The 26,142-nt window shown below is 30.8% G+C and overlaps 4 protein-coding genes across 13 annotated transcripts; 3 read left to right on the top strand and 1 right to left on the bottom strand.

Moving 5' to 3' along the window:
* Window positions 1-410: 410 nt before the first annotated feature.
* LOC112747429 (syntaxin-22-like) lies at window positions 411-6,741 on the top strand. Of its 4 annotated transcripts, none has more exons than XM_072217416.1 (10): window positions 411-1,378; window positions 1,546-1,639; window positions 1,929-2,065; window positions 2,264-2,338; window positions 3,063-3,220; window positions 3,328-3,428; window positions 3,808-3,963; window positions 4,375-4,511; window positions 4,983-5,032; window positions 6,374-6,741. In XM_072217416.1, the coding sequence occupies exons 1-7, from the start codon at window positions 1,191-1,193 to the stop codon at window positions 3,871-3,873; spliced, it is 819 nt and encodes a 272-aa protein (XP_072073517.1). In that variant the 5' UTR covers window positions 411-1,190; the 3' UTR covers window positions 3,874-3,963; window positions 4,375-4,511; window positions 4,983-5,032; window positions 6,374-6,741. The 4 variants fall into 4 exon arrangements, with proteins under 4 accessions (XP_072073517.1, XP_025651214.1, XP_025651213.1 ...); XM_025795429.2 differs by having other exon boundaries at window positions 4,375-4,836; XM_025795428.2 differs by lacking the exon at window positions 4,375-4,511.
* Window positions 6,742-6,886: 145 nt separating this feature from the next.
* Window positions 6,887-10,882, top strand: LOC112747430 (protein SAMBA-like). 7 transcript variants are annotated; one of them, XM_072217418.1, is made up of 5 exons: window positions 7,499-8,087; window positions 8,187-8,295; window positions 8,683-8,963; window positions 9,401-9,511; window positions 10,318-10,882. In XM_072217418.1, the coding sequence occupies exons 3-5, from the start codon at window positions 8,804-8,806 to the stop codon at window positions 10,377-10,379; spliced, it is 333 nt and encodes a 110-aa protein (XP_072073519.1). In that variant the 5' UTR covers window positions 7,499-8,087; window positions 8,187-8,295; window positions 8,683-8,803; the 3' UTR covers window positions 10,380-10,882. The 7 variants fall into 7 exon arrangements, with proteins under 7 accessions (XP_025651218.1, XP_025651217.1, XP_072073521.1 ...); XM_072217417.1 differs by having other exon boundaries at window positions 7,886-8,087; window positions 8,634-8,963; XM_072217421.1 differs by having other exon boundaries at window positions 7,921-8,087; window positions 10,254-10,882.
* Window positions 10,883-11,467: 585 nt separating this feature from the next.
* LOC112746839 (mitogen-activated protein kinase kinase 10-like) lies at window positions 11,468-13,066 on the bottom strand. The gene has a single exon (XM_025794974.3). The coding sequence runs from the start codon at window positions 12,690-12,692 to the stop codon at window positions 11,610-11,612; it is 1,083 nt and encodes a 360-aa protein (XP_025650759.1). The 5' UTR covers window positions 12,693-13,066; the 3' UTR covers window positions 11,468-11,609.
* Window positions 13,067-22,390: 9,324 nt separating this feature from the next.
* Window positions 22,391-26,067, top strand: LOC112747428 (heat stress transcription factor A-1d-like). The gene is made up of 2 exons (XM_025795427.3): window positions 22,391-23,059; window positions 24,394-26,067. The coding sequence occupies exons 1-2, from the start codon at window positions 22,778-22,780 to the stop codon at window positions 25,597-25,599; spliced, it is 1,488 nt and encodes a 495-aa protein (XP_025651212.1). The 5' UTR covers window positions 22,391-22,777; the 3' UTR covers window positions 25,600-26,067.
* The last annotated feature ends 75 nt before the right edge of the window (window positions 26,068-26,142 follow it).

Raw genomic sequence — 26,142 nt, 5'->3', positions numbered from 1 at the left:
AAACGGATCTTTAAAACATATTAATAAAATCTTAATTTAAGAAATATTTTTATAATGTTCTGAATAAAAGTAATACTTTTTTTTCTTAAAAAAATATTTCATTATAATTATTGACTAAAAATACAGTGTTAAATTAATTAATAGACTAAAAATATTAAACTATTAACTAACTTAATTAGTCAAATCATTAGTTTATTCATTGGTTTAAGTAATTTTATTTTATACATGTAATAATTTATTAGCTAAAATTTTTTAAATAAAACTTACTGTTACTCTTTAGTTTGTCGAATTAAAAGATACTATAAATAATAAAAAAATTAAACTACTCATTCAAAATGATAAACTAAAATCATAAATCTTTAGTTTTTTTTCTCCATTATAGTACTTTGATATACCAATACTTACGGTGTATCCAAGAGGTGCTAGGATTTTAAAATTCTTCCGTCCGGAGTGTTGATTCAATCATTTTCTCTCTTAAATTTCTCATTTTTACAATCTTTCTCCCCTCATATTCTACCATCATCATGTTTTTAAAACACATAGGATTGAGGTTGAAATAAAGACTTCTTTTTCATTTCCCAACACCTTATTGGGATTGATTTTCAAATTTCCATATATAGTATATACCACGCACAAACGGCAACCGAATGGAGAAACATGCATGTGATCGGCCTTGGAATTCAGCTGCCCCTCAATTAATCCACATCCATATGATCCAGTGGTGGATGTGTTAAGAGTCATTCCCTCGTCTCTATGGCCATTATTTAACTTCAATCCATATTTTGTTAATGAATTTAATTTTAACTTTATTTTATGTCTGTCGTATCTTGAGGAGCCACGTGTACTTGGGTCCACGTGTCGGCAAGGCATCATAACGAAGTTTCGCTCCATAACAGGCACGCTTCCAATTTCTCTCTCAAAAAGGAAAGCAATCATCACATCACAAAATCTCTCTATCTCTCTTCTCTCTCTAAATCGGGTTCGGTGCTGCACTTTTAGATTCATAAGTCATAACATCCCTAATTCACCGAATTCCGATCGGTTTTCCGAGACCGGCAACAACTTTCCTCTTTCAATTTTCCAATTCTAGGGAAACTGTGTCTTCAATTTTCTCGAGAAGCTTATTTAGGGTTACGCAGGCACGCGCGCGCAATCCTCGAGAGACAGAGAGAGAGATTCAATAATATAGAATGAGCTTTCAAGACATCGAGGCCGGCCGGCAGTTCGCTTCCCGCCGAGGCAACATCAACGGCAAGCAAGACCCCACTCAGGCGGTGGCTGCCGGAATTTTCCAGATCAACACTGCGGTCTCCACCTTCCAGAGGCTCGTTAACACCCTAGGAACCCCCAAAGACACCCCCGAGCTCCGCGAGAAGCTGTGAGATCACGTTCCCCTCTTTCTCCCTCTTATGTGCCTTGACTGTTTTGGTGTGAATTTTTTGTGGTTGTGGTTTGTTTTTTGATTGGATTTGCTTTTTCCATGATATTTCTGAGATAACAATTGGATCGAGGTTTCCGTTTCTTACGGCGTTATTGACGTTGCAGGCACAAGACAAGGCTGCACATTGGACAATTGGTGAAGGACACTTCAGCGAAGCTTAAACAAGCTAGTGAAATTGATCACCAATCTAATATCAATGTAAGTTTTTACCTCAATTGCATGTGAAGATAAGGTTAATTCTTGTTATGATACCATGGAATTGTTATCACGAGTCTCTCCGGAAATTGTGCTTTTTATTTCCCAGATTGTTTTGGGGGATGGTTTCGCTGGGATTAGTTTTTGAGTGAATGTTTTTGCTGGAAATGTTTGGGATAGTTTTAGTTATAATTATATGTTAATGTATTGGTTGCTATGACCTTGAGTTCTTTTACGTTGACCAAAATAAAATAAAAGAGGCATTTAATGTCTTTATTGTGTGTGTTTGCAGGCAAGCAAGAAGATAGCAGATGCTAAACTCGCGAAAGATTTTCAGGCAGTGTTGAAAGAATTTCAGAAGGCACAGCGTCTTGCGGCAGAGAGGGAAACAGCTTACACCCCATTTGTTCCACAAGCAGCTCCATCCAGGTGACTAATCAACCATTAGTGGAATCTAACAGTGGAAGACTGTGTTTATGTGTGTGGCGTAATGCTTATGTTGATACAATTTTATATATTGAACTCATTCTTAAAGAAGAATATGTTACTGTTGGTTATTAATTTTGCTTCTCTACTGGCTGTCATCTATGCACATAACACTTAATATTTGGGCTTCTCTTTTTGCAGCTATACAGCTAATGAAGCAGATGCTAATTCTGGTAAGATGCCAGAACAGCGTGCCCTTCTTGTGGAATCCAGAAGGTAATTTTTGTATATTACATGAAACTAAAATACAATTGATAGTGAAAAGCACATTCGTTTTTTCTTTTTTTCTTCTGGTGCTGTGGAGGAATTTACATTATAAATGACAAGACTGTGAATTTGATGAAAATCTGAAAACTTCAACATGAATTAATGTATATCAGATTACTTCTTAAATGTAACCTATTTGTCATAGGAAATTATGCTCTATAATAACGTTGATGCTAAAGTGCTTCTTTTTTCTTTATTATTTTCCTCTTTCTACACCCCGACCCCTCTCTCTGTGCGAAGAGTTGATGAATCACTGTCAGGGTTCTGCTACAAGTTGTAAACTTTGTTGAAAAACTTTTTTGGTGATTTAGTGTTAATAGAAGGCTACCCCTTTCAAAATGAGTTAATATAAATATTAGTTAAAGAAAATCTGCTAATGCTTTCATCCCCTAAGTAAAGATATGTTGTAAGAATTTAATTATTTCGAAATTCTAATCTGTAATTAATTGAAACACACTGCATTTCAGTGTTCACATAATGAATGCCCAAGCTACCAAATGGAAGTAGTAACTTGTTATAACATTTTTTATGTTAGGGTTGAAGGTATTGGCAAATTCTTTTAGGGACTAATATTGAATTCCAATTTTGTCATGGACCAAAATGTATTTTGACATTTTTAGATTTGACCTGATTGTATATTTAGTATCTCAGCTATAGCATTATCTTGCTGCAGGCAGGAGGTGGTGTTTTTAGATAATGAGATTGCCTTCAATGAGGCTATCATTGAAGAAAGAGATCAAGGCATTCAAGAAATTCAGCAGCAAATTGGTGAAGTAAATGAAATTTTTAAAGACCTTGCTGTGCTTGTGCATGAACAAGGAGCTATGATTGGTAACTTTCACTTCTATTCTAATTGAATACATCTCTGTCTTATCCCAAGGTTTTATTTGTCCAGAACTTCTCATGTGATCTGATGCTAAGAATTCATATTTTTTTAGATGATATTGGGTCCAACATTGAGCATTCCCATGCAGCAACTGCACAAGCAAGATCTCAACTTGCTAAAGCTTCAAAGACTCAAAGATCAAATTCTTCTTTGGTAATATATACTGCGTAATATTTGCTTTAAGATTTCACCTCTCATATGCGTAGTTTTAGATGTTGGATTTCCTCAATAAATGTAGATGTTATGAGCTTAGTCATTGAAAATCTTTACTTGAACTTTTATATGGTCGTGGAGTTCATAGTATATAATTTTAGTGATGACAGATCTTGGCTTTTACAGTTATGTCATTATACATGGGCTTTGGTTGCATGGTTGGTTTAGTTTGCATAATGTACTAATTTCTGCCGTCCATAATACTTACCTCCCCCCCCCCCTCCTCTTCTCTCCCCCCTCCCCTCCCTCTTTTTTCCCCCCTACAAACCTTCATGCATATTAGTTAATCTTATGCTTTGTTTTGATCTTTCTTTTACAGACATGCTTGCTTTTGGTGATATTTGGAATTGTGCTTCTAATTGTCATCGTTGTTCTGGCTGCTTAGTCAAAGATTATCAGTTCTGTTAACGATCAATGATATGAACTGAGCCATTGAAGTGCAGCTAGGATCTTCCATGCTGATGATCTCTCTCAGGTGATTTTCCCCTGATCTTGTCAATGACTGGGATTTCTCTCCTCTGGTTTCAGTTCATAATTTGACATAAGTGCATTGTCATTTTGTCCTTGGGGTTTGTGTTGTTGCTTGTGTTGATTTTAATGGTTTTATGGATGCATCACAACGTACTTCTTGTCTATTTTCTCTTTTTGTTTCCTTAATAAAAGAAATATTAATTCTTTTGGGTTTCCCTTTACCGCACTTATTGCTAACATTTTAGCAATACCTTAATTCAGTGTAACCTTATATATTGACGCTCTTTTCACGAGTTTGGAGCTTAGATTTCCTGTGCTTGGTTTGACTGCTGTATATAAGGAAAATGGATGTATTCCAGAGAGTTTAATTGATAATTGGTGTTTATTTCTCATTAATCTTGATACTTTTGTGCAGTGTTAACTGTTAAGGCAAGAAAGAAGTCATGGGGAATTGCCATTTGTACTTTTAGGCTGCGTTTAGAAGAGAGACAGAGACTGGGAGATAGAGACCGAGAGACAGAGACTTAATTAAGTCTTTGTATTGTGTTTGGTGTAAGATGTACATGATTATGTCTTAGTATCATGTTTAGTTCAAAATAAAAACAGAGATTAAAATAAATGGAATGACTAAATTACCCTATTATTTAAAATGAAAAAACACAAAGAAAACCCTAACTCAACATTTCAGAGATCCGTTTCTCATTTGTCAATTCCAGATCTTCTCCATCGGAGAACCCATTTCGCCGGCGCCACTCCCCTTCTCGGAGTCAAGTTCGCCTCCGACGAGGAAGCCTTGCCACCGTATCTCCATTTTTGCAAATATGATTTTCTCCTTGTCTCTCTCGTTCTCTGTCACTGTGTATCACTGTCGCCCTCTGTCCGTCTCTCTCCATCTCTCTCTCTCTTGCTGTCTATCCTACTATTATTATCTTTGATGTCTTCTCCATCCCTCCTCTTTTTCGTTATTATTTTTCCTGTTTTCGTATGGTGCTTTTTTCAATTTGTTTCTTCTGTTGGTTGTAGGTGATAGAAGGGAATCTGTTGATGCTTTTGAATATTGAGATTGAGTAAAGGTAGAATTTTGTGAAAAGATCTGTCCTCTTTATTTTCCAGTGTTCTTTTGTTTCAGAGATCAGTTATGTATTGTGGCATACTGAGAATTTGTCCTGCTTCTTTGAAGAACAAGTGATTTGCGTGTGTGGTATTTGACTTTTTCTCATGTTTTAGATTTTCAATAGATCAAAGATATAAATTTGTCTGGATAAAGTTAATCAAAGTGTTTTCTGTTTCCATTTATTTTTCATAGTGAGAATAATTGCAAAGGCAGTAGAAATTGGTAACTCATACAATTTTTTCAACTTCATATGTTTGGTTTGAATGAAGATTTGAATGGATTGCTAGTATTTAGAACAGGTTTGTGTTGAATGCTAATATACATAACAGATTTGAATAATGAAGTGTGTGTTAGGAAGGACTAGTTGAATGGAATGCTAGTATACAGAACATATTTGGATTAGAAAGAAGTTGACTTTTATATCACAATTTTGGTATAACTGGGAATGAGTTATTCTTCTTTTTCTTTAGTTGTTTATTTGCAATTTAAGCTGTAATATAAAAGGTTATGTTTCATTCTTCGATGGGTAAATAGCAATGAGATCTAGTATTTATAATTTTTCAACATTATATGATATATGCCTATGTTGTATAGGTCATACTTTGCATGGGTACAGTTTTCTGATTCCCCGTATATGTAATACTTGAGTTTTTTATGTGGGTGCATTGTGGGGGGTAACTGTAATAACTGGTACAACAGAAAATAGGATAAAGAACGAAAACCGAGCTTGATGGGCTGAAACAGAGAGGGAATCAGTGTGATATCAACCCCTTCCTAGTTATGCAATTATACTGAAACGCACGAAATTTGAACAGACATGGTGTGATAGTATTAGAGAGACTACCCATTCCTAATATTTCCTATCCTCTCTTCTATGTCTAATTCTAGCCAATCTCATTCTCACCATTCACTATATAATAGACTTTAAACTGAATTGAATTGGGAAATGAGTGTGTTTTTGTTACTGAAAATTCTTATCAATATCTTTGGTTCTATTCTTCATTGATTTTATTCTGAAATGCTGTGTATTATGACCAGATGAACTTTTTGGTCATAGGGACCATAGTTTACAATATTATAGGAATTGACATTTAATTCATTGCTAAAATTGGTTTCCAACATTGATGGAGTTATATCCAATATTCAGAATAGATTTGAATTAGAGTTTGTTGTGCACTACCACATATTGGCTGTTACTTTTAGCAAAACATGTTCTTTGGGTTAGCACATCATAAATCATGAGTTCAAATAAATCTTTTTTTTTTCTTTTTTCTGAATTGTGTTTTGTCAACTCTATCAGGTACAACAGTTTATTTAACAATGACAGCTAGAACTAGAAGATTTACAAATGTTTCCTATGGCAGCGGCAATTCTACTGTAACGGGCGAACGTTTTTGGGATTGTGGTTTGAGAGCTCTGTTACAAGTCTCAAATAGTGTTGCCAACCCAGGTAGAGAGTATTGTGCAGGTCCTGTGAGACAATCTGGATGGTTTAGATGGGCAGGCCCTTCGGACCAAGGTCAAAGTATCCAACATTTTGCAAGATGTTGAAAGAGTTGCTGAAGATTGCTCTAGTGATGTTAGTTCTAAGTTGAAGCTCAATGAACGGGTTGAAAAACTAGAGTGAAATTCTATTATTAAATAAAGTATATTTTTTGTCTCCTAAAACTTTTGAAAAATTTCAAAAATATTTTTAATGTTCAAATAGAGGTAAGGTTCAATTTGATTTTTAGATTTCTCCATGTGAATCGAATTGGTTTTTAACTTTAGTAAATGACTAAATTGATCTTCTTGAAATTAAATTTCGTAACTTTTTGTTCCTTTTTATTTCAAGTATCGTTAATATATATTTTTAAGTGTTAACTTGACATATGTGACATGAACACCACAAAATTTATGTTTAAAATGGTGTTCCAATTTGATGATTTAGGCTCATTTCAATAAAGAAGAAGAAGAAAGCTTGTTATTGTGAAATTCTACTTGTATTCTACTTATACATAAGCATGCATGTGAAATTCTACTTGTATTCTACTTATATTAACTTATTATGTTTACTTTGAGGCGTCAATATAATAGCTTAGTAATTAGCACAATGAGCATAGCTTAGGTACGAACGGAAAAATGTAGCGTTGAAGCTGTGAAGAAATTGGTGTTCGATGGAAACAATAAAGGAATTAATTAAGAAGATGCTCACAGGAATAAAATTTTGAAAACACTGGTTGGTCTTTTCGTTCAATAAGTCATCGTGTAAGAATTCCATGCCAATAATCAAATTACTAATAATAAAATCCATGCCAATAATTCAATCGAGATAAGTAAATGTCTATGATAAGAAGCACTCCTATTATATACAACTACTTCCTTTAATTTGAAAAAAAAAAGAAACAATATACAATAAAGAAAATGAAAAGAGGAAGAAAGAAACAAGTAGAGCTGGTAAAAAAAAATGAATGGTGTTGGGTGTGGCATTGTATTTGTAGTGTAGAGACAGAACAAGTTTTAGCAGAGACAGAACCATGTCTTAAGCTTGTTGGTACCTTAAAATATTTGATGTTGGAAGTTGAAATAAAAATAAAATACAAGAGCTGTTAGTTAAATGCGAAATTTGTTTACTAAAAAAAATATTTTTTGATTATTCATTTATTTGTATTGTATTCTTAAATCTTTAATCATTTGCATATATCAAAATTATTTTATCGAAAAGCCTTTTGGGATTTTACCCACAAAAAGAATTGTTTAACAAAGAGTAAAATTAGATGAAATAAATAAATATTTTTATTAAATTTATAAAAAAAATATGCATTACTCATGATTTATGAATCATTAACAAATTAAACTTTCCTAACCAGTCGAAAAACCGGTCACCCTAACCCTCACGGCCTCACCTCTGTTTTGTCTTCTGCCTCTTCTCGTGCTTCCTTATTCCGTTCGCCATCGCCGTCCTCTGGTTTGCCCTGAGCCACCGTCGCCGTGCTCGGCTTGGCCGTCTGCCTCTGCGTATTCTGGTCAATCTGGTGAGCAGTTTTTATTTCTTTCGCTTATTTTATTTTATTTTTTAAATTTGTTGAAGTGTTTACAATTAGTTGATAAGTAGTTGATTGGTGTTGGTAAAGATGTAGAAGAAGAATCAGAAAGCTTGGGAGGGAAGAATATATTTTTGGTATAAGAATGAAGGAACCATGACTGCAGAACAAAGGAAGTGAAAAAAGATTTCTTTTTGCTGTGAGTCATTTTAAAAACTTTGTTGTGGGGCTCTTTTTGGTCAGAAGAGAGGGTTTTCTCTGTGGGTGAAAGGTTATAGGTCTATGGCAGAATAGTGGTACATGAAAAATGATTGAAAATTGAAAAATGAGAGGAGAGTAAGAAAAATAGAAGAATAAAACTACAAATTTGATGATGTGAATTTGTGTGTTAGGTATTGTGATGTGATAGCCTTTTCTTTGTTCTGCTTGCCACTTTTCTCTTGAAATGAAAAATGGAAGATGTAATTAATTTAGTTCATAATTAGTTGGTAATTAGTGAAAATATATAATTTTTTATATTTGTTTAATTGTGAATAGGTGATCCGGTGACTAGTGGTCTGACTGATAACTATGTTCCTAACTGTAGAAGGAGAGGCTCGCGTGAAGTTCGAGTCTTTTCGCTTCTGAGCAAGCACGAAAGAAATCACTAATCACGTTTGAAAAGAAGCCAACATTTTGCCTCTTGCAGTGTGGTTCTTGAAACAAGGATGTCATCACCGGCTCATTCATCTGTGTCAACCACCGCGGTTGTTGGTGGAGGCGGCGGCGGAGGTGGCAGTAGCAGCAATGCCGCACTTTCCATTGACGATTTCCATTTCCCCTTTGACCCCATTTCAACGCATGAACAGAAGGATGATGCCATGCTAGGTTTTTTCTCTTTTCCTCTCTAATTTTTGTCTTAATGTCTTATCAGGTTACTTTTATTTACTGTGTTTGCAGTTAATCTGTTACGATCTTCATGAAAAACTTGAAACTTTGCCATTCATCTGATGTAATCACTAAGTCTCTGTCTGGTCATTAGATTCTATCATTATTTGATTTGCACGCGTGTCAGTTAAGAGTGATTATAGCCCCGAAGAGAATCTCAGTTAACTAAGTTTAAGTTTAGTACTGCAGTTACTTTCTATGAAGAAAGATGAATTAATTGTTTGGATTTTGTGCTGCCACTTTGTGGGGTTTTTAAGGTTTGAACTCAAATGACATGTAGCCTTATAAATTGTGGTAACCCATGTTGCATTCACTCGATATCATAGCCTAGTAATAGATCATAATGCAGTTAGGCTTCTTGTTTTTCCATGTTGCAGTGTTGAAGAAGGATCTCATGGCTGCTCTTGACAAGGAGGTTAAAGCCTTGGATGAAGACAACTGGAAGTTTGAAGGACCACGTTCCCGGATCCACCTCGTATCACATCGAGGTAGGTATTTCAAATCAATCTATCCTTGCTAAAATGCCTAGTCTAGCTATAATGTTTTAGGAAATCATTGTGAATTTTGTTTAGTACATTGATTAGAATTCGGATACCTGAATCTTAATTGACACTACCTGTATTAGTTGATGCTCATACCATAATTCTCATGTTCATAAACTAACTTGATGAAATCCAAACGTGGTTGAAAAAATTGATGAAGATATCAGTATTTATGATAATTAATTAATATAAATGTGTTGTCTGACTACCCTAAATCAAATTTGTAATTCATTAACTCTGAGGATAGTGTTTTTTTTTTTGAATAACGCTCCTAATTTTAGCTTTATGGTTCTATGCATAGGCATAGTCATTCATTATTCTATGAATGTATGAACCATCATAACTTAACTCGGTACCTTTGGCTCTTGGAAAGAGTAACTTTGTGGTTGCAAGGCTTAGGCAATACCTCTGGTTTGGTTAAACCAAGATATCTTAGCATTGGTGTTTTACTTTTCCCATTAAAGAAACTAAGTTTTTTTAAGGATGACTTTCTACCTGTTATGTAGTTAACATTCAGTTTTTCAAAATTCCATAACTTTAGTTCTCATGGCTGCGATAACATTTTCACCTGTCTTTCCGCTGTGAATTTCTTAAATTATGTTGATCTCAAGTTGAGCATACCACGCACTTTGTTAGCCTCACATCATGATTTGTCTTGTTTAACATGGATTTTCTTCTCCTGTCTTAGATAGTACAATGACCATTTCCCTTATCTACATTGGCCCGAGTCACTGACACTGTTCCTGCTGTAGGCAACTATCTACGTCAACCCACAGAAGCTTCAAAGAATTGGAGTTTGACTCAACCAAAATAGTTGGATATCAGCACTGCACCTCTGTTTTTGAGATCAAGTGATTATGTTGGTGATCTGCAGATATTATGCAAGTGACTTTTTTTTGCCTCTTGGTTTTTTCTTGGATAGAACACAGCTGCTATGCCACAACTTTTTGTAGTATATAGTCTTGAGGAGCTCATCACAAACAAGCTTCTTTTCATGCAAGATTTTGTTACAAAGTCCCTCTATTGCACCCTTGCTCTATTTGGACGTCTATGTTTGTCAGTCCACATGATTTTATATTTAATGCCTTGTATTTATTGTTACAAACAATTAGAGAGAAGAAAAAGCTGCAAGGTGTATAATACTGTAAGTGGCTTAAATGTTGTGCCTTATGCTGGCCTTGTAATTGCTAATGTTAATGTTAGTGTTATATGAATCCAGTATTGATTGCTCCCATGTGGTAGTTTTTCTAGTAGTTAGAGAATGTTGTATCATACTTTCAAGTTTGGTAATGTTACTCCCTAGTTTTGGAGGATCAATGGTTATTGACGGTTTGGCTGTTCCAACACTTGTATTTTAGTGTTTGAAAAAAAAAAGGGGCTAAGCTGACATGTCAGAATGGAAAAGAAGATTATTAATCGTGGCACTCTCCTCTATTAACACAAACGCTTGCATACTCACCATTGCCGATTTACTGTCGCTGTAGGTTCAACACTTTTGTTGGCTATTCCTGACTTATCAGTTTATTTTAAATAATAGTCTCACTATTTCAACATTAACTAAGTGTCCTAGTAGTAGTAATGTCTTGAATTAATATTCCTGTTTTGAATAAGGCTTGTTCAAACAGTTTTATTATTAGAACTTCAACTACATTTTATATTTGTTTAACCTGAACAAAGAAATAAAAATTTGCTGATACCTCTTATCTTATCTATGTATAATAAGATGATGATTATTATATTCTTGCTAAAGATGTAACACCTAGCTTTCAATCAATTTATTTTAAAAATTGTGTCACCTGAATTAAACTTTAAACTCACAAATTTCATTTTACAGTGATGTTAATGTTCAGACTTGAAGAAATAAAACTGAATTCCCTATGAATATGGAACAGATATTTTTCCAGTATGCCATGTTCACCAACCAGTGTATTTCCAAAACCATAAACACAAAAGCCGAGTACTATGTTCACATCTCACCTATCTCATAATTAAGAAGAAAAAAAAAAGATCAGATGACTCTAAAACCAAAACTCTGCTAAATCATTCACCCCTGAAGAACAACATAATCACCAAGCCTTTTTCTACTGAAATTGCAACACCCTCCTCTATTAACAAAAGGGTGTTGGAGAAGCTCCTTCACTGTTGCCCTCTTCCTCCAATCCTTCTCAAGACACCTCAGTACAAAGCTCTTGAACTCCGGCGACGCCGTCTCCGGCATCTCCACCTTTTCCCCAAAGCAAATGGCACACATCAGTGTTGCCCAGTCCGGTCTCTGCTCCGCCCTGATCAACGGAAAATGCCCCAGAAAGCACTCCAAAACCACCACCCCCATCGACCAAACATCGCCGGCAAAACCATCCCCACCACCACCTCCTCTCCAACTCTCAGGATCAATCCTTTCAGGACTCATGTATGCACACGTGCCTGCATTGCCATAGTGATGAAGATCATAATCACCACCACCGCCATTACTCTCTTTCTCTTCCACCACCACGTGGCTCACCCCAAAATCCGCTATCTTCACCTCACCCTTCTCATTCACGAGCAAGTTCGAGGGCTTAATGTCTCTGTGCACAACGTGCATGGCATGCAAATAGTTAAGCCCTTCCAACACGCGCTTCGCAACATCAGAGATCACATCCTCCGACAGTGTACGATGATGTTTCAAGATATCATACAACGACCCTCCACCCATGTACTCCATAACAAAGCTTACACCATTATCACTGCAAGAACCGTTGTCGAAAACCGCATGACACTTCACTACGTACGGCGAATCCATCTTCTTCAGAATCTCTGCCTCCACGTGGTTAGGGCTTCCATCAATGCCGATTATAGGGTTGGAGCGTATCACTTTCAATGCGTAGAAGCAATTACTCTTCTTGTGTCGAACCTTGTACACTATGCCATCGTTTCCATGGCCAAGAACCGCGAGCTTCTCGAGGTCTGAGAGGTTAACTAGGACCGAGGAGGAAGATGAAGAAGATCCTGATAATGATACTGATGCATGTGGAAGTGGTGACGACGACGATGACGACGACGACGACGATAACGAAGGAGGGTTTCTTTGCGGCAAAGAGAGCCTTAGAGCTTGTTGGTGCCTCCTTTCTCTGATAACCAATGTCATTTACTTTTGCACTTGATGACAAATTAAAGCCTAAAAGGGTAAAAGTAATTATAATTAATTAATTAAAAGCTTAAACACATGCTAATCTGTCATCATCATCATCATAAGTGTGATTTGCAAAAACTAAACGTGGAAGAATTTTGGTGAGAGAAGAGACACGTGAATGAGTGTAAGTGTGATGAGGGCGAAAACAATGGAGAAGTGAGGGTTTTCTGGTGATCTTCAGGGCTTATCAGTGGCTGTGATAATCTCTCTGCTTTCTTTAATTTTCAAGATTTATATGTGCTTTACTTTTGTTTTGTTTTTTTTTTAATTATATAATTTTGTTCTGGAATTTATTATTAAGATTAAGATAATGATACTTTCCAATTTTAGGTGAAGCTTCAGAGTTCATGGTTCTCGTTAAACATGTGCATCTATCTTTATAAGTTGTTATAATTTGGATTCAATCCCTTTGATTTGAATTTTAAATTAAATTAATTCAATGTGATGGAAAATTTTTGTTGTGATTTAGATTGATTTGTTTGGTGGAATAAAGTCAAAATTTAAATTTTAAAGATTAAAAGATTAAACTAACTTATAATAATGTAAAATAATGAATAGATAAAAATAAAAGAAGATAACTAAATTAGTATTTATTAAATATTATCTAATTTATAATTTATTTTTTTATTTTTATATCTTTTTATGAAAAATTAAATTTTAAACATTATCATTAGTTTATTTCGTTTTGGTAGGGACCAGAGTCAAAAGTTTTAAAATTTTCAAAAACATCAAGAAAGAAAAATATATATATATAAAAATTCAAACTAAAATCAACATTCACTATGTTACATTATTGTTAGTTAACTAGATATTTCATTTGAGTTTGAAGTTATACAATACTTTCGTATTTTATAAAACATCAAAACTAATTTTTAATATATATTTTATATTAAAATATATTTTATAGAAATGACTATTTTAATTGATTTTTTTATGTACGTATAATATAATTGATAAAATATTAACCTGATTTTGGAATAAGTTAATCATATTATATGCATATAAAAAATTAAATATTAAATTAGTTATTTGTATAATATTAAAATATATATTAAAAATAAATTAAACAATATATATATTTATATATAAATACATACTAATTGATTTTTTATAAAAAATATTTATTTTATTAAACTTTCTCAATCCAATATACTAATAACTAATTTTTTTGTATACATAACCTTCTTTATTTATCATTAGGTTTATAAAACAAAACTATCTTTTTTTTTATGGAATCTACCCGAATAAATTATTTGGATAGATTTTATTTCCGTAATCTAATCAACTGATTCAAGTAATCTAACAAAACATCATTAATGAATTAAATTTGCATATCATATTTCATTTTTTAAAATCGAATCCAAAACGAACCATCTAAAACCCGTTACAACAGTATTATTTTACCTTTGTTGATTTTTTGTGCAAAGATTCTTAAACAAAAAAAGGATTCAATGAATATGTACATACATAAACAACGCTTCAAATTTAATTAAGGAAAAAATATATTTGTACAGAAACAACGCTTCAAATTTAATTAAGAAAAAAAATCTTTTGCGAAAAAAATCTCGCTAAGAAGCCAGTGGAATATTTGTATAATGTGTACAATGGGTTATTTATTTAGCCTAATATAAATTAATAAATGAATATCCAAAATAAAATATTATTAATTTTTCAAACACAATACACTTATACTATCCAGAATAACCATCCGGGTACTAGAAATAATAAACATATGATATTCTATTAAATTGAACATTTCTAAATCCCCATTGTACACATTATACAGATACTCCGTTGGCTCCCTATATTTCCTCTTGCAAAAAACATGTTAAATATATAATTATCAATTTATTTTAATAGTTTAAATTTTTATAAGTATTAATTCATAATATTTATTCACACCCCCTAATTTTTGTTTATGTTACATTATTTTGGTTCTAAAGGTTTAAACTCTACAGAAAAATTAAAAAATAATAATTAAACCATGCTTTGTATCATAAAACTGGAATTTTTTTTAGTATTATTGTTCTTATTGTAAAATTATTGATAGTAGAACTATGCGATTAATTTTTTTGGATATGAAAAAAATTTTGATGTAACACTTAATTATTGTATTTTACGGTATTTTTTAAAATGATAAAAGTGAAATCATACATCCCTCACAATAACTCCTTGTTAATAAGCGACGGCTTATTATCTCGCCTCCATAATTTTAAAAAATACCATAAAATATAATAATTTAATATTATATTTAAAATTATAAGAGTAGGACAATACCTCCTTTTATTAATATACAAAAACGTATTATTTCACTCTCATAATTTAAAAAAAATTATAAAATATAATAACTGAATATTAGACCAAAATTTTACCCGTAACTAACAAAAATAAACGGAGCTATGCATCATGTTTGTATTGTTAAATTTTTAGAAATGTGTTTGCGTGTTATAGAATAAAGAATTCATTGAAAATATATCACCTTAATATGCAGTGAGCTCAATAAGACAAATCCTTGTTCTCTCAGCGCAGCAACTACGAAGACGTGCAATTTATCTAATTGATTTTGGAATGGACTATGGATGAGCAACCTGGAAATAATAACATAAAAATATGAGCAAAATAGAACAACAGTGAGGAATATAAATTTTCTGGGAATATAGCAGATTAGTAGGAGTGAGGAATTCACCAAAATAAAATCTTTGAAAAAATTGATTGTTATGTACTCAGATGAATGAGAAGATGCACATATATATATAATAATAAATGTGCAAATCTGAAATAAAATATAAAGTTATGCCAATTAATTTTTACCCTTCTTTTTTCTTGATTGCCTTATTTGATTAGGATTTCTTTAATGAAAGACTAAGTTGGTATTTGATTCTTAAGCCGACTTTGTTACCTTTTATTGAAAAAATGTTGTAGCATATTTGGTTCGAAAATACAATAAAAAAATATTTGGTTCAGAAATAGTCCATTAGTTATGATTTTACTAAATAGAAATAGGAAATTATCAAACAAGAAAATCATCATGTCCATGATACTTGGAAATTTTCAAACAAAAAAATAAATCAAATTCATAATCTTTATTTTCTAGTTTCCCACTTAAATGAAAGAAAAAAAAAGTCTTTATTACTTTTTTTAATAAACTTTTAAAAAATACCTCCAATAGATTTAAATAAAAAAATAAAATATACAAAGGATTAAAATACTTCAAAAAGATAGTATGAACAACTTTGAGTCATTCTAAAAATAGAATGAACAATTTGGGTCTCTAAAAATATTTTTTAATTGAATGACTCTTATCATTCTTATAATTCACTTAAAAAATTATAAAAATATGTTATAATAATATAAAAATATGATGTAATTGAAATTATAATTTCTCTCTTAATCTTAATATTAGAAATCTCTATTATATTATTTCTAATCTCTATCTAATTCTATCTTTTAATAAAATATCATATAAAAAATATACACACAAATTAAAATTTTTCATTTTTAAATTTTGATAATTTTATATCAAGTATACCTTTTTGTTATTTTATTTCTAGTGAATGATTAAAATAAAAAATGTAAAAAGGTCTACATAACTCATTTTTGTTAATTTTTTTCAAATACTTTCTAAATAATTTTTAATGTATAAATAATATTTTTGTAAAAGAATAATTTTTTTCTCTTAATAAATTTATACCATTTAAAAAGCATTTTTATTATAAAAAACGCTAAAAGACTCTCGTTTTGAGGACTATCGCCCCACAGCTGATAGAATAAATAATATTTCGTAAAAAAATTCCTTTTCCGACCCTTTTCTTCCATTTTATCTTCTTCAATTTCTTGCTTTTTTTATTTTTTATTGTAGACCGTTATTGAACTTGAGTACGATGTAGATAAAAAATAAAAAAAATTTATATTTTTTTTCTAATTTTTTCCCTAAAGTTAGCAAGAAAAATTATGCCATTTAAATTATAATTTGCTGGTAATTTTTTTCTGATTTTACTTGTTAAGATTTTTAGTAATGGAATGTTATATTTTTTTTATCAGATAATAATTTAATGTATATAATATTTATCTGTTTGTTATCGATGTAAAACTAATATTTGTATGATACTTGTAATCGACATTTGACTTTATCTGTTAAAGAAAAATATTTTTTTCGTTAGTATTAGTTTGTCTAATATCCAATAATATTGTTTTGACAAAAAATAGTATTTCATCCATGAAAAAAATTATTCGACACCTATAGATAATAAAAGAAAATTAGATGTAACTCTAAAAAACATATTAGATATGTTCTATATTGAATTGAAAATTGAAAAATTTAAAATTCAATTACAAAAATCTTAGCTATAAAAACATATTTTTTTATAAATCTATGCACAAAATATCCTTTTTTCTTTAAATAAAATTAAATAATTTTTTAATACGAAAATATTTTCACAAACTAAAAATTATCTCTAAAGTATCTCTCTCATATTTCAGAAATCTAAACTTGAACCAACAAACAGTACTACTCATAACATGAAAAAAAAAACCAAAATTATTCAAATATTAAAAAAAAAATAATCAAATGCACAATATTTGCCAACCATAAATATAATTACAGTATGTATACGAAAAAAAATCAGCTTATTCAGACAAAATATATATTAAAATATAAAATATATATTCAAAATAATTTAAACAATACATTTATTTATACATAAATATGTAATAATAAATTTTTAATATATAATAATATTTTTGTAAAAGAATAATTTTTTTTCTCTTAATAAATTTATACCATTTTAAAACATTTTTTATTATAGAAAATCCTAAAAGCTCTCGCTTTGAGGACTATCGCCCCACGGCTGATAGAATAAATAATATTTTGTAAAAACATTCTTTTTCCGGCCTTTTTCTTCCATTTTATCTTCTTCAACTTCTTATTTTTCTGGTTTTTCTTATTGTAGACCTTTATGAAACTTGAGTACGATGTAGATAAACAAATAAAAGAAACTCATATTTCTCTCTGGTTTTTTTTGTAAAGTTAGGAATAAATCCAAAATTTTTAAGTAAATAAAGAAATTATATCATTTGAGTTATAGTTCGTTAAAATTTTTCTCTAGTTTTATTTGTTAAAATTTTTTGTAATTGAATATTATATTTTTTATCAAATTATAATTTAATATATAAAATATTTATCTTCTTATTATCATGGATGTAAAACTAATATTTGTATGATACTTATAATTGACATTTGACTTCTCTACGAAAGAAAAGTATTTTTTTGGTTAGTATTCGTTAGTTCTTGGTGACTGTTAGTATTCGTTTGTTTAATATCCGATAATATTGTTTTTGAAAAAAAACAGTATTTCATCCATAAAAAAATTATTCGACACTTATAGATAATAAAAGAAAATTAGATGTAACTCTAAAAAATATGTTAGATACGTTCTATATTGAATTGAAAATTGAAAAATTTAAAATTCAATTACAAAAATCTTAGCTATAAAAACATATTTTTTTGTTTATAAATCCACACATAAAATAATTTTTTTCTTTAAATAAAATTAAATTATTTTTTAATACGAAAATATTTTCACAAACTAAAGACTATCTCTAAAGTATGTCAGTCATATTTCAGAAATCTAAACCTGAACCAACAAACAGTACTACTCATAACATGAAATAAACAAAATTATTCAAATATTTTTAAAAAAGTTTAATCAAATGCACAGTATTTGTCAACCATAAATATAATTACAGTATGTATACGAAAAAAAATCAGCTTACTCAGATAAAATATATATTAAAATATAAAATATATATTTAAACTAATTTAAACAATACATTTATTTATACATAAATACATAATAATTAATTTTTAATATATAATAATATTTTTGTAAAAGAATAATTTTTTTTCTTAACAAACTTATACCCTTTTAAAGCATTTTTATTATAAAAAATCCTAAAAACTCTCGCTTCGAGGGCTATCGCCCCACGGCTGATAGAATAAATAATATTTTGCAAAAACATTCTTTTTCCGGCCTTTTTCTTCCATTTTATCTTCTTCAACTTCTTACTTTTCTGGTTTTTTTATTGTAGACCGTTGTGGAACTTGAGTACGATGTAGATAAACAAATAAAAGAAACTCATATTTTTCTCTAGTTTTTTTTTTAAGTTAGGAATGAATCCAAAATTTATAAGTAAAGAAAGAAATTAAGTCATTTGAGTTATAGTTCGTTAAAATTTTTCTCTAGTTTTATTTGTTAAAATTTTCAATGATTGAATATTATATTTTTTATCAGATTATAATTTAATATATAAAATATTTATCTTCTTATTATCATGGATGTAAAACTAATATTTGTATGATACTTATAATTGACATTTGACTCCTCTATGAAAAAAAAGTATTTTTTTCGTTAGTTTTCGTTTGTTTTCGGTGACTGTTAGTATTCGTTTGTTTAATATCCAATAATATTGTTTCGACAAAAAAACAGTATTTCATTTATGAAAAAAATTATTCGACACTTACAAATAATAAAAGAAAATTAGATGTAACTCTAAAAAATAAATTAGATATGTTCTATATTGAACTGAAAATTGAAAAATTTAAAATTCAATTACAAAAATCTTAACTTATAAAAACATATCTTTTATTCATAGACGTATGAAATATTACAGTAAAATATCCTTTTTTTAAATAAAATTAAATTTTTTTTAATACAAAAATATTTTCACAAACTAAAGACTATCTCTAAAGTATATCTCTCATATTTTAGAAATCTAAACCTGAACCAACAAACTAGTACCACCCATAAGATGAGAAAAATAATATAATATAATATAATATAATATAATTAGGTCTCTTAACTAGATCAAGCTATTTTTTATTTAAAAAAATACTAAATCCAATTTAAACTAACACAATTACATTTTAGTTAGTTCGAGTACATTTTTTTTTAAATTCAAACGAACTTAATTTGATGACACTCCTAAGTTTGCGATAATAAATAAAATATTATTTGTTGGTAATAAAAGAGATATAATTAATATTGAGAATAAATGTGATTATTATCTCTAATTTCATTTATTTGACAATCGACGGCTTCTGATAAATTTGGAGTTGAAGCACATTGACCAACAAAATGTGATGAGAGCTTATAGAATCTCTGAGGACATGAGATGTGAATTTTGTAACGTAGGTTAAAGATAATACACTATAAAAAACAATAGATTTAACTACGAAAAAAATGTGGTTAAAGTCAGAACAAACCGTAGCAATGACACTTTAGCTACGAATGAAGATCCGTAACTAATAAGAACGACGCATTTTTATTTAACTACAGTTTTTGGTTTGTTAACTACAGATTTGTAAATTGTGGAGACATTTAAATAATCATGGTTTTAATATTATTGTCCACACTCTAAATCGTAGTTAAATAAAAATAATCTAAATAAAAAACATAATTCTATCATATTTTTTGCCGTAGTTAAGATTGACCCACTGAATTTTTCTACCACACTTTTTTAGCTATAAAATTTGTTTTGGTAGCAAATTTGAGATATGGTAATTTGACTTACCGTACTAACATGGATTCGTGACAAAAGTTTCGTTGCAAAACGCTTATTTTTGTAGTAGTAGTGACAGGTATTGTTGAGTAGCATTATCAATCTTGTAGAGTAAAATGTTGCCACCATATACGTGGATAGTTAGATACATCTAACCTAATCCATATTTATTACAATGAAGGATAAAGAGATTTATTAAAAAAAATAATTAGTTCATGTCTCAAAATACTGAGATAATTAGATCTTTTATTATATCATTAGTAAAAGTTTAATCTAACCTTTATACGTGAAATGTTAACTTGGTGAAGTATGGAATTAGCAAAAGATCTATTTATTTTTATTTATATAGACAAAACGATATCGTACGTGATTATAAACAATATAATACATTTGTATTTGGTATTGAAAAGTTAAACATGCTAATTTAGAAGGTAATAATACAATCTTTATCCAATAATTTTTTAGATCAACATTCCACGTATATAATTTAAGATAAATATAAAATTTACATATAATTTACAAATAATTTGTATTTGATATTATGAACAGTCACTTTGTTTTTTTAAATAAGATAGGAATTGAATTTAGTGTTTATTTTTATTGACAAAGTATTTGAATTTTGAAAACATTGACCTAAAATACAAAATTTAAGGTTTTGATTGAGTTGTTATTTTAATACAAGAAATTAAAATAAAATCATATTAAAATAAAAACCAAGCATGCGATAGAATTATATGTTTTTAAATATATATATAAATTTAATTTTGATATTAAGTATAAAATAATTTTATATGTATATTTAATTATATAAAATTATATTAATAATAAAACAAAAATTGTTAAGTGTTCAATTATTTTCATTAACCAAGTTATTAAAAATTAAATTTCAGTCACAGTCTTCTTTCGGCTTTTGCCTCCTTCAACATCATGATGATCGCTGCGGCTACCACTACTATAATCGTCGCTGTTATTGTTATTGCTGCTACAATTATCTTCTTCTTACGTTCTTCTTTTCTTTTTTTTTTTCTTCCTTCTTTTAAGCTTGTTTTTTTTTATCTTTTTTTTTTTTTATTATTGTTTGATTTCTTTTTCTTTGTGAATTTTTTTTATATTCAATATCTGTATAGTATATGTGTAAATTTGTATGTTATGTTAAATAAAAATATGTACTATACTTAAATATTTGTGTGCTTTAATAAACCGTAATTTATTTAATAATTTCTGACAAATTAGTGTAACTTGTATACTATTAATTTTAATCATTTGTGTTTGTTTTTTCTATACTCCATATTTATGTATTATTGTATATATTTTTATTTTTGTTATTATGCTCATTTATGATGATATTAGTTTTCTTTAATTGAATTGTTTGAAAAATTAGTATTATTCTATAATTTTATTTTTTACGCTATATATATAAATTTGTGTGCTATGTTAAACAACAATATGTGTTACACTTAAATATTTATGTGCTATGATAAATCATAATTTTTTTAATGATATCTGTCAAATTAGTACGAGTTACCAAACTGTAGCTTCTATTACTTGTGTGTTGTAAAAATAAAAAAATGTGTATTGTTTTACTTGGTTTGATTTACATAAATTTTGATGTAGCAAAAAATTGTTATAATTTAAAAATATGTATTATGTATAAAAATTTATGTGCTATATCAATAAATTTGTGTTACGTTTTAATTTTGTATACTATATTTTAAAAATTTATGTACTATACTTTGAAATTTGTGTGTTTTCCAACAAAAATTTGTATATTACATAAAGTATAAAAAGACTTATTCATGTAGTACAAGTTCTTTGAATTGTGCGTCTAACAAGCATTAGAGTACGTGTCACGTGTTTTCATTCTGAAAATGGTTTTAATTGTAATTAGATCAAATTAGTTAAATTTAATTGTAAAAAAAAATTTGTATATGTAGCATCACTTTTAATAAAAATAATTATTTTATATATTGATTAAATAAATAATTATTCAAAAAAGTTAATTTAATTACACAATTATATAAAATACTTCACACTGTCGATAATCAATATTAAAATTTTAAAAATATATAAAAACTAACAAATTTTCTAAAATAGGTAAAATCCATCCAACTTGAAAGTAAGCAAGTTAGAGGAGAAATTAATTGAAGTCACCTATAGTTTCGTGACTAAAGTGACGGGCAAACGTTATCCATAGATTTCAGACATTTTAGTATTTTACTTTCCTCTTCTCTTCCGTCCTCTCCAAACAATTTATCTGTTACTTAATAATTTAAAATTTAAAATCTTAAACCTTGTTTGGAGCTCTGTTTTCCCTCATCTGGAACCATAAACTAGGGTTTACGTTTTTTTTCAAGAATTATCCCCCCAAACCCTTCCTTTCCCTCACAACCATACACTTATCCTAATTATTTCTTTCCATTTTCTTCTTTTTAATTTTCTTGGGGAAATTAAAAAAAAAAGAATTTTAAAAATAAATATTCCACATGAGTGGAGTGAGTACCAGCGGTGGAGACGATGGCGGTGGCATGCTCGTGCCGGCGCCGGCACCGATGCCGATGCCGATGCCGAGCACGAACACGCCGCCGCCGTTCCTGAGCAAGACGTACGACATGGTAGAGGACCCTTCAACGGACCCGATCGTGTCGTGGAGCGCAACGAACAATAGCTTCGTGGTTTGGAACCCACCGGAATTCGCAAGGGACCTTTTGCCGAAATACTTCAAGCACAACAACTTCTCCAGCTTCGTTAGGCAGTTGAACACTTACGTATGTTCCTTCTTCTTCTTCTTCTTCTTCTTGTTTTTATCGTTGTTGGAGTAGTTTTGATTGATTGGTGATATTTTTTAATTTTATTCTTTTTATTTTGCGTCCTGGACGATTGAATTTGAAGGGAACACTGTTGGTGGTGTTCCTTCCGTGAACAATAATAGTTCCTTTTGGACTAATTAGTAACTAATAGTACATTTAGAATGTTAGTAACTTCTCCAGTTGATGAGTGTTTGGTATGTTTGGATATGTTGCAAAATGCAGAGAAAATGTGATTCTGAAATTATCTATTCATATTAGTGTTTGTCTATGGAATTGACTTACCGTCGCAGTAAAAGTGAAAAGACTATATGGTGGTGTCATGATTGGCGATTTTCCCCTTCCTGGGGTTTGAGTTTTGGTATGTGTTTGGGTTTAGTTATGTTGTTGATTTTCATAGACTGGATGTAAAGTAGGAATTTTGCTTCATCCATCTCTTTTAATTAATAGTGATTGCTATGATGTCTAACTTGACAGAAAACGTTAAGAATCAATATTTAATTTGAGAAGTATAAAACTAAATAATTTTTAAATATTTAACGTTTGCTATAAAAGATAGGTTAGGCAAAAATTAGGCACCAACTCATAGGCATAGAATTGGCCTTAATTATATTAGACTGGTTGGAGTTGGTTGTTTATGTATCAAAGGAAGAATACTAGAATAGCCCCAAAAATTTAAATTTGATATCTTATCCTCCTGCATTATCCCGGCAACTAGATGGATCACAAGAGGGAAATTTGACAAAGAAAGCCATGTTCAGGTTAATCAACTGCACATATGGTATAAGCCTAGTTGAAGTAAGGTGACTTGTATTATATCGAAGATGATTTAGGAGTCTACAGGTTCTTCTATGAACTGTATTGTTTAACACTTTAACTTAAATGTAACTAGAATATTGGGGTTGAGTTGGGTGGGTGAAGATGGGGAGTCCTATATCCTCCTATGATAATACAAAAACATGAGCCTGCTGATATCAATTATTAAAAGTATACTAGTAGTAGTTTTTACTAGTCTTTAAGAGACGTATAATGTGGTAAATCTCATTGCAACATCTATTCCAGTTCTCGTGGAGCAGGTGTAGATTGCCATGATTTAAGTTAGATGAAATATTACCATTGCACCATAAATATAATCATATGTGGTCCTATCTGTGTATTTTTAGCTTGGCTGTACTTGTTTATTTTAGTGTTTAATGTGATAAGAAAAAGTTACTTCTGCTTTGGAGGTGGATTGACAACGTTTTTGTCTCTTGCTTTCTTACAACATTAACTCATCATCATTATTCATTGAGCAGGGTTTCAGGAAGGTTGATCCAGATCGCTGGGAATTTGCAAATGAAGGATTTTTGAGGGGTCAAAAGCACTTACTTAGAACTATAACTCGGCGGAAACCTGCCCATGGTCATAGTCATCAACAGGCTCCACAATCACATGGACAGAGTTCAACAGTAGGGGCATGTGTAGAAGTTGGGAAGTTTGGGATTGAGGAAGAGGTTGAGAGACTTAAAAGAGATAAGAACGTCCTCATGCAAGAGCTTGTGAGGTTGCGACAGCAGCAACAGGCCACCGATAGCAAGATGCAGACAATGGCTCAGCGCCTTCATGGAATGGAGCAACGACAACAACAAATGATGTCATTTCTGGCAAAAGCTGTTCAAAGCCCAGGATTCTTTGCTCAGTTTGTGCAACACCAAAGTGAGAACAATAGACGCATAACTGAAGTCAATAAAAAGCGTCGGCTCAGGCCGGAAGGCATTTCCGAAACTGAGCCTGCTACTGTTCCTGCTGGACAAATTGTGAAATATCAGCCTATGATGAATGACCTAGCAAAATCAATGCTAAAGCAAATTATCAAATGGGATGCTTCTCATGTCGATGCTCTAAGTAAAAACTCAGATAATTACTTGATTGCCGATGACACCATGACTTCAACCTGGCCTTCTGGTTCTGGGGTAACACTTCAAGAGGTTCCTCCGGCTTCATTGCAGTCCTCCCACACTCCTGCTGCTACAGGGACTCAAGGACACATCCCATCAGCAGCCATACCTGATATTCTGTCTTTACCACAAGTTGCAGCTCCTGAAAAAGTTACAAAGGATGGATCATCTGGGGCACCTTCTATCCATGCTTCTCAAGCAGATGTTATCATGCCTGGTCTTCCTTCGATAAATGAGACAGAGACAAGAAGTAATATTCAAATGCCAGAGAAAGGGGACGAGGGATATATGGATCCTAATTCACTAGGAGTTGGTGCGTCATTTCCTATTGATATAGAAGGTTTTTCCCCTGAAATAGACATCGATGATTTCTTATCGAATCCTTCTATCTGGGATGATCTCTTGCAAACTCCAGTGCCCGTGGATATTGAGGAAGATGTTGCCAAAGAGTCCAAGGGTAATGGGGTGGAAACAACAGAAAATGGATGGGACAAAACTCAACGCATGGATCACCTTACTGAGCAGATGGGTCTTCTTTCTTCGGATGTACAAAAGAGAGTTTGATGTCTATTGAATCTATGTTAACCTTCTATATTATTGTCTAAGGTAACCCCTGACCTAGAAGATGCACTGGTGCTTTGTCATCGATACTTAATCAGTTCCTTCCAATGTTAATAGACAATATATAAAGTTGACGATCTGATAAATATGTGGAAAAGATATTAGGGTAATGGTTGCTCAAGGAGAACAGAAGATCTTGTATGATGAAAAATTACAGGCAACGTCAATTAAGAGAAAATTGTGAAGATTCATTCACTGTTAATTAATTTATCCGCATCAATACTTTATATAAGACTTATTTCATGAAAATTAACATTTCTTATGTAATTGATTTAAGAAGTGATGTACAGATAGTTTAGTGCTTTTATCTTCTTTTTCTAATTATTCTTTGTTTTTATTTTTAATATCATGTACATTCAAATTTGCCACGAGAATTCAAGTTTATGCAACTTATGCTTGATTAAAAGGTCACATAGACTCCACGTCTCACGCAATGTTCTTATTTCTTAACAAATTTGTTTCGTTGCTCTTTTCATGCTCAAGGAC

Source organism: Arachis hypogaea, chromosome 15, assembly GCF_003086295.3.
Source record: "Arachis hypogaea cultivar Tifrunner chromosome 15, arahy.Tifrunner.gnm2.J5K5, whole genome shotgun sequence".
Classification (NCBI taxonomy): domain Eukaryota; kingdom Viridiplantae; phylum Streptophyta; class Magnoliopsida; order Fabales; family Fabaceae; genus Arachis; species Arachis hypogaea.
The sequence above is the reverse complement of the archived record's forward strand: the minus strand, read 5'-3'. Positions and strand labels throughout refer to the sequence as shown.

Coding starts and splice junctions, on each gene's coding strand:
- LOC112746839 (XM_025794974.3), bottom strand. CDS start 12,692: ATGACATTGGTTATCAGAGAAAGGAGGCACCAACAAGCTCTAAGGCTC.
- LOC112747430 (XM_025795433.3), top strand. CDS start 8,804: ATGTCATCACCGGCTCATTCATCTGTGTCAACCACCGCGGTTGTTGGT. Junction 8,964..9,400: donor GAAGGATGATGCCATGCTAG/GTTTTTTCTCTT, acceptor TCCATGTTGCAG/TGTTGAAGAAGGATCTCATG. Junction 9,512..10,317: donor CCACCTCGTATCACATCGAG/GTAGGTATTTCA, acceptor TTCCTGCTGTAG/GCAACTATCTACGTCAACCC.
- LOC112747428 (XM_025795427.3), top strand. CDS start 22,778: ATGAGTGGAGTGAGTACCAGCGGTGGAGACGATGGCGGTGGCATGCTC. Junction 23,060..24,393: donor TTAGGCAGTTGAACACTTAC/GTATGTTCCTTC, acceptor TTCATTGAGCAG/GGTTTCAGGAAGGTTGATCC.
- LOC112747429 (XM_025795431.3), top strand. CDS start 1,191: ATGAGCTTTCAAGACATCGAGGCCGGCCGGCAGTTCGCTTCCCGCCGA. Junction 2,066..2,263: donor CCACAAGCAGCTCCATCCAG/GTGACTAATCAA, acceptor CTCTTTTTGCAG/CTATACAGCTAATGAAGCAG. Junction 3,429..3,807: donor AAAGATCAAATTCTTCTTTG/GTAATATATACT, acceptor TTTCTTTTACAG/ACATGCTTGCTTTTGGTGAT.